Source organism: Barbus barbus, assembly GCF_936440315.1.
Source record: "Barbus barbus genome assembly, chromosome: 25".
Lineage (NCBI taxonomy): Eukaryota > Metazoa > Chordata > Actinopteri > Cypriniformes > Cyprinidae > Barbus > Barbus barbus.
In genome coordinates, this window is record NC_136753.1 from 5,336,413 (window position 1) to 5,350,388 (window position 13,976).

Consider the following 13,976-nt stretch of genomic DNA (forward strand, 5'->3'; position numbering starts at 1 on the left):
AAATTAACTTTTCATGTCATCTTCATCGCATAAATCATGTTTATTAAAAGATTACAATTATTTTTACTGCAATCACTTTTTTGTTAATTCGTTTATATAGGTTTTGTGCATAGGTTTATTTTGGACCTTTTTCATACAGACCCTTTACAGTATTAAGCTGCATAACCTATTTAGATAATAATTTTGTTATGGAATAAATCAAATGTCAATCTTACAGACTTTTAATATAATGTGGTCATCATGGATTCTGATTGATACTAATTGTCTAGTTGCTGGGTTCATCCATCTTCACTTGCATGTGATTACTGTCAACAACTCTGGCTGGATGTCAACTTAATACAACATTCAGATCACTTTCATAAGATGGTATAAATCATAATAGAAAGGCAAATAAATTGGGCTCATCCGTAGGCCTGTTCATGGTGTTCACGTATGAATGTCTTACTAAAATGTGCTTACCTAACTGGAGAAATAGTAAAATAAGTAAACAAATATGTAACATCCCAATTCTTTTATCTGTAATGAAAACCACATTTAGTACATACAATTATTATCTTCATAGATTGTTTTTATTAAGTTGCAGTAGCAAAAACACACGTAATGACTCATACTGCACAAGTCAAATTTTCAATATGTTCTGTTTATTTACTTAAAACTTGTTTCTGTCGTGATGACACCCTTTCAAAATATTACATACATCTTAAAGGTTTATTAAAACAATATTTATTACATTGAACCTTTACTCACTTTCGTTGCTCATTGTGCTCAATTTCATACAACAATAACGGCATTTCTATAGCTTCCAGTTCGTCTGCAATAAAGCAAGCAAACGCCACGTGATCTGCCATGACTGTAGATGCAGCAAACTACGAGAGCCCCGAAGTGTCCGACTTGACGACTCCGTTTTCAACTCCGCCCCTGACTGCAAGCGGCTACTCTCGTTTACCACCGTCTGTAGCCGTGCTTCAAATCGAACGCACCTATTATGTCAAGTGTGGAAGTATGGGAAATTGAAAATTAAGATTATGATTGAAATACTTTATTTTACCATGTAATTCTGGGAGTTCCTGGTATGAGAATTTGGGCAAAATACAAGACGAGGCTACACAAAATTAAAACAGCAACTAATTTATAAACAACTCATTCAAACATACAATTGATTAATTGCATTTTTTCTCTTTGTTAGACTAAGTGAAATACTTTCCTTTAGCAACACAATTTTGACAAAATCAAAGGAAGTAAAGGAAATCTGACAGTTTGAATGTATTCCATGTCAATTTTTTCTTTTTTAAATTAGTGCCTATCGTGCAAAATAATGTGGAATCTTAAATATTTCTTTACTAGTTTTACATCGTGATGTTTCATTGTTTATGTCAAGGTTTAAATTACATTGTATCGATCCACTGGCAAATAAAACTACAGCCCATTTTATCCAGGAAAAGTACAAATGACTCAGAGGCCACTATGCAGATCGTTAAATGAATAATGGTGAAAATTGTATGAAATGCCTATTCACAGAGCCCATATACACACACACACACACTGAATGATACAATGAGCGGTTTGTTGATTTCTGCGTATAGTTCATTAATGTCTTTCTGTTCTCTCTGACGTAAATCTGTGAATGTGCAATGGCATCCCAGCAGGCCACCTCATGTTCACTGAGACACTATAACATAACAATAGGTGACGCACACTACTGAGCTCTTATAGAGAGACTACGATCATCACGATAAATCTATTTAAGCATATCCACTAACAATACCACTCATTACTAAGACAGATGTCACATGCTGATGTGTGTGCATTCACACACTCCCCCCCAAAAAAGAAATTAAATTAAAATACTTCATTTCAACGTCAGATGCACTGGTGCAACAGTCTTAACGCCAGGAGGAATAGCTTAAAAAATGTACATGCCAGCAATGTTAAAATATTTTTCATTATTGACATGCTTCTTGTCAGTTAGATACATTTGAAACATTTAAACAATTTTTAACCATGCGGGTGTGATCTGATACCTAAACCACCTTTTCCAGTTAACCATAATTTTATTTAGGTTTAGTTTTATTTATGAAAACATACACTAATGCTCAGATTTTTGGGGGTGGGTCAGTAAGATTTAAATTAACGATAAATTTTTTAAAGACATTTATTTGATCAAAATACAGTAAAACAGTTGTGCTGCTTATTATATTTTTGTGGAAACCGTGATACATTTTTCAAGATTATCATAAATATTTTGTAACATTATAAATGCTTCACAGTCACTTCTGATCAATTTAATGTGTTCTTGTTTAATAAAGGTATTAATTTCTTTAAAAATATATAAAATCATAAAGTTTAAAAAAAGTTTGAACGGTAGTGTGACTTCAACAAAAGTGGATGGATGAATTAACTCTGGAATATTTTTCATTTATTGCAATCAACAAATATACATCAGAGGTTTAGAAGGGATAGATACACTGGTGTTCTGTCGAAGCTCAATTCTAGCTAGCTCTGGATCCTTATATAATTTATACAGCTTATTTGTCAGCTGCTTTGCATTAAAGAGCATACTAAATGAATAAATGCAAATGTAATTGTCAACAGATCACCATCAGCACTGACCTCACTGTGTTCCTCAAGGTCCAGCAGATGGAAGCTCCTGAGCCAAACACCGGGCTCCTCGTCCATCTGCACATCCACATGATGCCTCATTCGTCCAAGTCGCGCCCGCAGACCCTTCTCTCCACCAGACACCACTAGAGAGGACCTCATCTTCCACTGGAATCACACACCAACTTCCTCCAAGGGCAGGAGATACATGTCAGGAATGTTAATGGGCTTCAACAAGCATTCAGTAACAAAAGTGTGGAGCTTCTACTTTGATTAGTAAATTAACTTAATACACACATACATATTTCTTATTCATTTTATGTTGTAACTTTGCTTGAATTTTTTTTTTGTTGTTGTTGTAATTTAGTAAAATTGCCAGTAATAAATTTGGAAGTGAACTTCCTAGGGGAGACTGTACTCAAAAAGTAAATTGTATTAATATTTTGATGTTTTTATTTTTATATTTCCCATTTGATTTTTTAAGTTTTTTTGTAACTTTGTTTCATTTTTTGTTTATTTTTTATATTAGTGCTGTCAAATGATTAATCGCATCCAAAATAAAAGTTTTTGTTTACAGAATATTTGTGTGTACTGTGTATATTTATTATGTATAAATACACACACATGCATATGTATATTTAAGATTAAAAATATGTTATGTCTATATATGAAATATATTTATATAATATAAATTATATGAATATAACTATATACACACATGTAAATATTTTCTAAATATATATATATATATATATATATATATATATATATACACTGTATGTCTGTGTCTTTATATACATAATACATATAAACAGTTCACACATATATATTCTGTAAACAAAAACTTTTATTTTGGATGCAATTAATCATGATTAATAATTTGACAGCACTATTTTATATTTATATGGACGGACGAGAAAAGCAGGGTTACTAGTGTTTAGATGACCTCTCAAGTTCACAGTCACTTCTGCTGAAGACATCAGACAGTGTTCGGTTTTCTGCATCAGATCATGAAGGATGTATATATGTCTATTTGGTTTTTATTCATTTTATTGAGCAAAGAGCATCATTCACTGTGAATGATGCTCTTTGTCCAGTGTCTGTTCGTGATGGATCAGCTCCTAAAAATCCATGTTTGAACTCTGCTAAAACCAGGAGAGGGGATGCCATGACCTTCCAGAATGATCCTTTATGATCTGATGCAGAAAACTGAACACTGTCTGATGTCTTCAGCAGAAGTGACTGAATTTAAGAGGTCATCTAAACTCTAGTAACCCTGCTTTTCTCATCCGTCCATCTGATTCTCTCCATACTGACTAACATGCACAAACTCACACAATGATCTGATTGTTACACAAACTAATGAACTGTCAGTTCAGTTTATTCCACCCAGTGCACACTTCTGTTGTACATAATTAACAATAATAATACAAGCTCAGTGTTCATGTGTGTTTGTCAGTAGGAACAGTGAATAAACAAGTAAAAGTGCACAACGTGAAGCATATAAAACGTTAAATAAATGCGATACCAGAAACAGAGAAGTAAAAGATGGGTGATCACTCCAAAAGAGAACGTGACCACATGTGCTCTACTAAGGGCACTAACATCACAACATAGACTTTGTGTGTTTCTATTAAAACTTTAAGATTTTCTAACCGTTCTGAACGACACTTAATAATAAACATTGTCTTATGACCATCAAATATTTGCCCAAGTTAAAGCAGAAACCCTGAAACCCATTAAAAGCGTTCAATCACAAACAAACGCATATCTCGATCTCACTCACCGTGCTAAACAAAGAAACAGGCCTCCTTTTTCAGATTTACAATCCATACTGTCTCCTCCTTTTAACTTATTTTCGAACACAGGAGCGCGTCCTAATAGCAAAACTCACTTCTGTTTTTAAATCTGGCAAAGAAACGACATTGACGCTCATATGAAGTAAAATCCTGCGATTGTGGCTGCCAGGATGCAAAGGTAAGATGTTATGAAATAGCAGAGAAAATGTTAGAGTTGCTCATTAAGTGTATGATTCAAACTGTTACAAAACAATGTATTCATATACTGAATCACGTCCATTGTAATGGCTCTGAGATATTTCTTATTGACTTTTACACATGAGTGTTATGGTTTCTTTCTTTGTTGGAATGGTTTATGATTATGTCTGTGGCCTGTTTGTGTGGTTTAACAATTTTCTAACAACAAACATTAATGGAACGTCAAAATTAGGCTAATTTAACTGTAATATTTTAAGTAAAAATATTAATAATTAAAAAACAAAACATTTCCTTTAATGCCTTTTGTTGGCCACCAAAAGTATCCCATATGTGTGGAATGTGGCTTTTACCAAAAAGCTTTGTTTAAATAAATGGCACACAGACACAAAGTGTGTAAGAGTCTCTAATGTGAGGTTCATGCACAAGTGTGATCATCAGAACTCATGAATATATGACAATTAACTTAATTACACTAACTAGCATGTGATTCCTCTGCAACATTTGATATATTGTTTATGTAATCTTACCGATTTACTTCTTTATTTATGGTAGAGAGAACAGAAAAACCACTGACTGACAGCCAAATCAGAAATAAAACCGTTTTCTCAGCAGTAATTTACAATTGTGAACAAAGATTCATTAATGTGGATGATCACAAAAGCCAGAAATAGAGACACAATGGGGATGATAAACCACGGCATGTACAGCAAGACCATGGATTATAACTATATTCTCTCTACGTGCATGTTTCAGTGCTAATGGCAGCTAGGCCTTATGAAACACACACACCCTCTCACACCCTGGTGTACAGCTCAGCTGTTTACAGCATTATCTGCTTCAGTGCCTTCAGACTCTTATATAACAAGGTCAGGAAGGGTAGATGATATAGACAGTGAACCTGTACAAGGAAATATCATTCTGCATAATATTCTACAAGAATATTAATGATAAGATTCCCATTCATAAAGTAGGTCTGTCATCATGTGTTGTTATGAAGCAGTTTTCATAAGGAATTTGGTCTTAAAAGTAGAAAAATGTTATGCCAATAAAGGATGAATCCTCTGAATATTTTGTTATGAAAACACACTATATTTGAGCATAAAAAGGTAAGTAAAATGCTTTAGGACTGATGTCAAATTGTTGATAAAATCTAGGTATTTTCTAAAGAGCTTAAATCCCTTCAATGAACTCAAGTTCTTCATTTTCCTGCGTTGTTTTTTTTTTATGTACCATGTAATTATGTACCATTTTATTAAAACGTTCCACTATACACTACCTTTCAAAAGTTTGGAGTCATTTTTAAATGTTTCTAAAAGAAGTCTCACAAAGGCTACATTCCTTCCTTCCTTCATTAATTTATAAAACTAGTAATATTTTGAAATAATAACAATTTATTCTATTTAAATATATATTTCTGAATATCTGCTGAATTTTCAGCATCATTACTCCAGTCTTTAGTGTCACAAGATACTTCAGAAATCATTCTAATATGCTGATTTGCTGCTCAAGAATGTTGAAAACATTTATACTTTTTAATGTTTTTGTGGAAACCGTGATACATTTTACCAAGATTCTTTAATGAATATAACATTCAAAAGCACAGCAATTATTTGAATCTTTAGTAACACTCTAAATGTCACTGACAGCGTACATGTATGCAGTAAATCAATGGAGGGATCCACAGGACATTTCTCAAATTCTGTGCCGAGATGGAATCTCTGTCTTATCTTTACACAGGTGTCACATGAGAAATTAGATCTTCAACAGGTGTCAAGTCATGTGTCATCTGGCATGCAAGTAATCATATGCACAAACAACTCCAGCAGCTAATACATTTATTAAAATCAAACTACATGAGCCCAATAATTCGATTATTTTCTTAAGCATGAATGTGCAGACATATGGAATGGAGATAAAGCTTCCAGGAAATGTGTTGCTACAGCTGATCATGTTCTAAACTCAGTCAGATGTTTATTAACACTCCTGCGACTGGATCAGATCAGAGCTGGCCTTTCCTCTTTTTGATGCGAGTCTTCCTCCTGGTGTTTGCGTCAATGATTGACTGTGACTGGTGCTTCAGTGTGACACGGTTGGCGATATCACCATCATCAACGCCACTGTCCTCCTCATCTGTTGACCGAAAAGACATGCAGGTGTGTAAGATATGTGTCACCTTTCTCTGCTAAACCTATCAGTTCTGTTATTGTTTCCTGTACATATGGATCAACAGCATCCTAACACCTTAACAAATCCACCAACACTGTGTACAGCAGGAGGGTGAGCTTCTAAGTACCACACAGAAAGAACAAAGTTCTAGATCGAGAGATGACAGGTGAACATCTTCTTGATAAGAGGGGGCTTTTGAACTGTGTACCAGAGCAAAAACACATGGCCATGTCTGCTCAAGAGCTTTTCAAGTTCACAAACCAGTGATCACTGGTGCAAATAATAGCTAGTAAAATAATAGTAAATAATAAAAGATAAAGAAACAGGGTTGAAACAAGCTTAAAACATAAATAGTATGTTAAGTTTGTAGAGGTAAGTAATCTTTGTATACATGTTGGTTTTAAAAATCTTTTATACAATTTTCAACAATAAGTTCAAATTTATATGGTGTGTCATGTGGTGTAACCATCCAAAATGTTCCTTACTCTTTGAATACATGTGATCTTAAAAATGTTAAAAGTACAAAATTTTTATAATTATTAATAGTAAATATCATTAAGCAAGGTTTTCTTTTTTCTTACATTTTTTTTTTTTTTTTTTTTTTTTACATAATATCAAGACATCACCCTGATATAAATGACTACTTTTTAAATTTACATAAAAAGATTTTTAGAAAAAAAAAAAGAAAGAAATTATGAGATTAAAAAATCAGTTGAAACTATGAGATGAAAAATCTCAATTATGACATAAAGCTGAAATTATGACAAAAAGTAAAAATAGCATTAAGTATAAGAAAAAGTAGAAATTATGACAAGGCAAAATTATGAGATAAAAATCATAGCTATTACAAAAAGCTATGAGATAAAGTCATCTATGACAGAAGTGAACACGACACATATTTTCAACAATTTATTAATTTCAAATTTTAATCTATTTTTGTGTCTTTTTATCTCATAATTCTTACTTAGTATTTCATAATTTAGAATTGTATGTCATATTTATGACTTTTTATTTCATTATGATTTACCAAAGCTTGATTTTTTTCTTATGTGGCTGAAATGGGATGCCATGGAAATATGAGGTAGTGTCTCACCATCAAAATAGTCCTGTTTCTGGGTCTCAGGCAGCTGAATGCGAGTGTTGTACTGTGGTAGTTTCCCTGCTATTCTGGCATGGAACTGCAGGGGAGCACAAAAAAACAACAACAGTAAAATATTAGTTATTATAATATTAGTAGTTACAATAAAATGACACATGTTCCTACTGTAAACAAAACAGTTAAAGTAACATAATAATTATATTTCACCAGTGACACATCTTCAACAAGCCAAAATATAATTACACCAACATGACTAATTAGAGTTCCTCACCTCTTCTTCCTCCAGCTCCTTCATGATGGTTGCAAGATCTTTGCCCTGTAGTTCTTCCTTTAGCAGCATCAGTTTCTGGTCAGCCTCAGACATCAGTTGCAGCATGTGTTCTTCTGAGTCTAAAGGCAGCTGTGGTGATGGACCCTTCATCTGCCAGAAACCGTGGAAAATACTTATAATAATGATATTTATAATCTCTGTTCAGTTATATTTATAATAGAACATAGAAAATGTTTAAACTGAGAAATTTTACAATTTTATGCACAAAATGAGCTCATTTCAAATTTGATGCCTGCTACAGGTCTCAAAATAGTTGGGATGGGGGCATGTTTACCATGGTGTAGCATCTCCTTTTCTTTTCAAAACAGTTTGAAGATGTCTGGGCATCGAGGTTATGAGTTTCTAGATTTTTTTTGGTGTTGCAACATTGTTTTTAAAGTATTCCACAATCTTTTTACGCACTCTTTCATAGATTGGAGAGCCTCTGCCCATCTTTACTTCTGAGAGACTCTGCCTCTCTAAGACATCCCTTTTATAGCTAATCATGTTACAGACCTGATGCCAATTAACTTAATTAGTTGCTAGATGTTCTCCCAGCTGAATAGTTTCAAAATTTCTTGCTTTTTCAGCCCTTTGTTGCCTCCATGCCAACTTTTTTGAGACCTGTAGCAGGTATCAAATTTGAAATGAGCTCATTTAGTGGATAAAAGTGTAGAATTTCTCAGTTTAAACATGTATGTTCTCTATGTTCTATTGTGAATAAAATATTGGCTAATGTGATTTGAAAGTCTTTTAGTTTTCATTTTTATTCAAATTTAAAAAATGTCCCAACATTTCTGGAATTTGGGTTGTATACAAATATATCACAATATTATTGTTTTACTGTGTTTTTGATCTAAAAATGCAGCCGTTGTGGGCATAAGAGACTTTCAAAAACATTGAAAAAATCTTACCGACCCAAAACGTTTGAACGGTAGTATACTGTACATACCAATATGATGTACAGTACTATTAAACATACTGTAACTTTTAGAAGTCCTGTACCAGTGTAAGAGACCTTGACTAACATTATAAATGGACCTCAGGGACGAAAATAAAGTTTGAAAAAAAAAAAGTTATGACCCCTGTAAGTTCTAGGAAACTACATAGAAATCTAAAATACTAAGAAATCTTCTATTAAAAACAAATCATTAACCAGGTGACGAAAAGGCATGTTTTGTGGAGCATGTTTAACGTATTTGACAGAATTCAATAGTACCAGGGGTATGGGCTGTAGTTTGTCACTGAGCTGCTGCACTCCTGCTTTGACAGTGTTTAGTGTATGTGTGAATCTCTCCAGGCCATCTTTAGCTGCATCACGGTGCTGCTGCTCCTGCTGCAGGTCATGCTCACAGTCCTGCAGCATCTGTCGGACGCTGAACAATCAAAAAGAGAATTAGAGCGCTAACCGATGACAATAAAGTTATTATATCATGCCATTGAGGAAATGTAATGGTTAGACCAGAGCATTCAGTCACAATAACTGAGTGTGTCAAGTGATACTGCAGTATTCATACGACATACACAATGTCTGCTCTCACCTGGAGAATTCAGTTTCTCGTGAGTATTTTACATCCTGATACTGAGTCTGTGACATATTCCTCTCTTCCTTCAGTTCAAGCAGCATTCTCTCATTTTCTGCCTTCATGTTCTCCAAATGTTCCTGTGTCTCTCCCTGAGAGATAAACCTGTCCACTATTTCCTATTATAAGAGATATCATTAATAAAGATTGCTCAACACAAGAACTTCTTACCCGAACATAAAGAATCTATATACATTTAAAAAAAAAAAATTAAAGGTGGTAACTCTATAAAAAAACAAACTCTTTATAGGTTTAATCCTGTAAAGCCTGTCATATGAAATAATTTTTTTATTGAAGTTTTAGACAAAATATTAACTAAATAATAGTTTGTTGATGTGATTTTGTTGAGTGTCATATTTGATACATCAGGGTTTTATAGTAGGATATAGTGAGAATATGTAGGTAATATTTAAGGAGGAAAAACACCTCAATTTTATTTGTAAGCCCAAACTGAGCAAAAATGTGCAATTTGGTGCATTCCTGATATTTATATGGCCAAAAATTAAGAAGAAATTCTGACAGCATGTAATGTAAATTCATGATAATTAAAAAAAAAAGAAAAAAAAGTGCTGTATGGACGGAAACCTAAATTGCATCAGTCTGGAAAGTGTTCAGTGTAAAATATTACTATCAATATAAAAACGTTTTGATCATGTTGATAATTTTGTATATCAAATATGGTACAGTAGGCCTCATAGTGTAAATACTGTCTGTCCTCACCTGTGAGTCTGTGACTCCAGTGGCCTCTTTGACGTGCTGGAAAGCTTCCTCAAAAGTAGAGATGGATTCTTCTTCTTCTCCTACTGTGGTGGGAGTGCGCAGGGCCTCGCTACTCAGCTCATCAGGGTTCATGGTTGCCCACTGGGGCTGGAAGGGGAATGGAGGAGAGACGGTTGGTTAAACTTGATAAAAACGATCTAAGAGGCTTACTTTTGGCCAAACGGAGAAGTCAAAAATATTTGGGTTGTGAGTTTAGCAACATGCTATCACCAAGCTCTATTTACATCAGCTGCAAGAACTGCAGTCTCCTGTGCACTTCACATACTGTAAGAAGTGCTTTGAGTATAACACATATTTTTATGCTATTAGAGTATGGCATTGCAGGCTGTATTATTATAGTTGTTGTAGATGTAATTGCAGCAGATGATGCTCACTCTTCTCTTCATCCTCTCTGCCTGAGCCATCCTCTCCTCCGCCTGCTTCTTGTAGCGGGAGAGGATTTTCTCTCTTTCTCTGCGCTCTCTGTAAACCTGCTCCTCCTGAAACTGCAGCTCAGCCTGGAAACACACGCACACACACACACACACACACACACACACATTACTACCAGCCATCATATTTGGATGACCCTTATTTTGGCATACTTACACATATGCTTTATTATCTCATTAAATTTTTAAATTATTCATTAAATGCTTTGGCTTTACCTTGGCTGCATCCTTGAACAGGAGAACGTTGTTGTTCATGACCTGTAGGTCTCTAAGCACTTGTGTCTGCCAATAGACTTCTGTCTCCATCTTGTCCAGCTGAGGTGGAAATGTAAGACTCTCTTCCTGAAGAAACAGAACAGAGGATAATTAGAAATGTCCATTAGAAACGTCAATGGGATTGGTAGGATGTTTTAATGTTTTTGAAAGTCTCTTGTGCTTACCAAGGCTGCATTTATTTGATGAAAAATACAGTAAAAAAAGTAACATTTAAATAATTGCATAAATAATTGCTTTCTTTTTTCCCCATTACCTTTATGAGGTATTGTGCTTTATACACAACATTGTGGGTTTATTGTGCTGTGTTACTGCTCTGATACCTGTAGGTGCTCCTTCAGTTTGCGGTAGCCTCGCGTTATGTGCACTGCTTCATGGAATTTCAGCTGTGATTTCTCCAAACTGTTTTCCAGAATGCGCAGTTTCTATACAACAGGTACACAATAATAATATCATGGACAATTATTTTTTAAGATTCATCAACGTTCATTCAAAATGCCCAGAAAAAAAGACAATTTCTACCTTTTCCTCCTCTCCTTTCTGGGTTTCAGGCAGAGGGCTACTGTTCTGTGGCTTCAGTATGAGGAGCTTCAAGTCCTCTAAATGCTGCCTCTGTGTCTGAGTGGTGTGTTTCATAGCATTCTGCTTCTTCATTTTATCACACACCTGCTTCTCCAGCACCGTCTGAGCTGCCTGCACAGCAAAGATCTCTGTCAATATTGAGGAAAGTCTAAAACAACTTTCTGGACCACAAATCATATGCAGGTGATTAAACTTTGAGCTATTTACTGGGCTCTTGCCAGCAGTGAAATCCAAAAAACATTTTTTTTGTAGTAAATAATTGGAATAGATACATCGTTCAAAACATTACATTTTTATATTTTACTTTTTATTTGTAGTAAGAAATGTACTGTCCAAAACATAGTTATTGTTTCATAAATATTCCACATATTTGTCATTTCATTTTTTTTTTTAAATAAGTACTTATTGAATCATCCACAGATTGATTTCCGTAAAGAAATGTCTCACCCAAAAATGAAAATGCTTAAAATTTACGCACCTTCAGGCAATCCAAGATGTAGATGAGTTTGTTTTGCTAGATTTGGAGGAATTTCAGCATTACAGTACATCACTTGCTCCCCAGTGGATCCTCTGCAGTGAATGGGTGCCGTCAGAATAAGAGTCCAAATCCACAAGTAATCCACATGACTCCAGTCCATCAATTAACACCTAATGAAATAAAAAGCTGTGTGTTTGTAAAAAAAAAAAAAAAAACAACAACAAATTTTTCATTAAGGCATTTTAAATTTAAACTCTCACTTCTGGCCAAAATATGAGTCCATAATCCATAATAACTCATCCTCCAGTGAAAAAGTCCATGTCCTCTTATCACATCAACATCTACCAACACCTGTTTTGGAAAAAAATATATATATATTTTAAATGGTGCTTGATCTTTGAATATTTATCTCCTGATTCAGACGAAGCAATATTATAGATAGAGTACTCGTATTTTAGCCAGAAGCAACAGTTTGAAGTAAAAAATGTCTCAATGGATTTATCACAAACACACAGCTTTTTACTGCAGACTGGAGTCTTGTGGATTATTGTGATGTTTTTATCTGCTGTTTGGACTCTCATTCTGACGGCACCCATTCACTGCAGAGCATTGGTGAGCAAGTGATGTAATGCTACATTTCTTCAAATCTGTTCTGATGAAGAACCAACCTGGGATGGCATACATTTTTGGGTGAACTGTTCCTTCCAGGAAAAACCATTTGACCTCACCTTCACAGACATGTTCCTGAAAGCTTCTTTCTCCATCCCATGGCCTTGAAAAACATCCTTGACAACTTGTTCATCTCCCTGAAAACCATGACCAGTAGATGCATCAATAAATATGTTCAACCTATACTTTAAATGATGGCTTAATTTTAATATTACTTATGTGTTTTATGACCTCAAGCTGTTTCTTGTGCAGGATTGCATTCTCAAGCCTCAGCTGCAGGATAGTTTCTATGTTCTTAGCAGACTGAGAGTTCTCGATATGCGCTATTGAATAGTCTCCATCTAGTGGACAGTGGGGGGGAAAACAACCATTAATCGAGCATTCAGTTGAGTGTAATGTTATACACCATTAAATTTCTGTAAACAATTTTATTGAGCTCTTTGTTTCATGTTTGCTTCAAAACCACTTAGAGTGCCGTCTGATATGTTCTTCTAATCAGGCTCCTATATATTTCTGTTCAGTTATTTCACTTTAATTGCATAGAAAAGGACCTATACATTGCCATTACAGTAAAATGACTAAACCTAAACATAGGAGCCTAATAAAAATGCTAATTTAGATGAAAATTTCAGACAGCACTTAAGAGGCCTTTTGCACTTGATAACTCCAAGTTGACTGCTTGCATCCTCGAGAATATATAATTAATGATAAAAACAATAATAAACATTACAACACTACTTCCGGAATATTGCTGAATATATACTCACGTTTTAAGTTAACTTAACTGTTTCAGCTTAAACGGTGAAATCCACAATAAAACTTACTCAGAAGATGAATTTTTCTTTGGAGCTCCGAAATTTCATCATGGGTAGGGGGCTCGATGTCCTCTGAGACAGATGTGGCGGGCATTTTTATCAATATTTATTATATTAGTGTTTATAGTTGCATTTCTTTCCCCACAAGAGCCTCGTTTGTGTTGTCAACTGGTTGCCTAGTAACTGAACTACATT

At 34.5% G+C, this 13,976-nt stretch overlaps 1 protein-coding gene across 1 annotated transcript; it reads right to left on the reverse strand.

Moving 5' to 3' along the window:
• Window positions 1-6,094: 6,094 nt before the first annotated feature.
• Window positions 6,095-13,971, reverse strand: odad3 (outer dynein arm docking complex subunit 3). Its single transcript, XM_079376832.1, has 13 exons — window positions 13,791-13,971; window positions 13,198-13,307; window positions 13,026-13,103; window positions 11,760-11,930; window positions 11,561-11,662; window positions 11,181-11,306; window positions 10,908-11,030; window positions 10,474-10,620; window positions 9,712-9,872; window positions 9,390-9,546; window positions 8,132-8,281; window positions 7,855-7,939; window positions 6,095-6,725 (listed from the first exon to the last, which is right to left on the reverse strand). The coding sequence occupies exons 1-13, from the start codon at window positions 13,873-13,875 to the stop codon at window positions 6,595-6,597; spliced, it is 1,626 nt and encodes a 541-aa protein (XP_079232958.1). The 5' UTR covers window positions 13,876-13,971; the 3' UTR covers window positions 6,095-6,594.
• Between the last annotated feature and the right edge of the window lie 5 nt (window positions 13,972-13,976).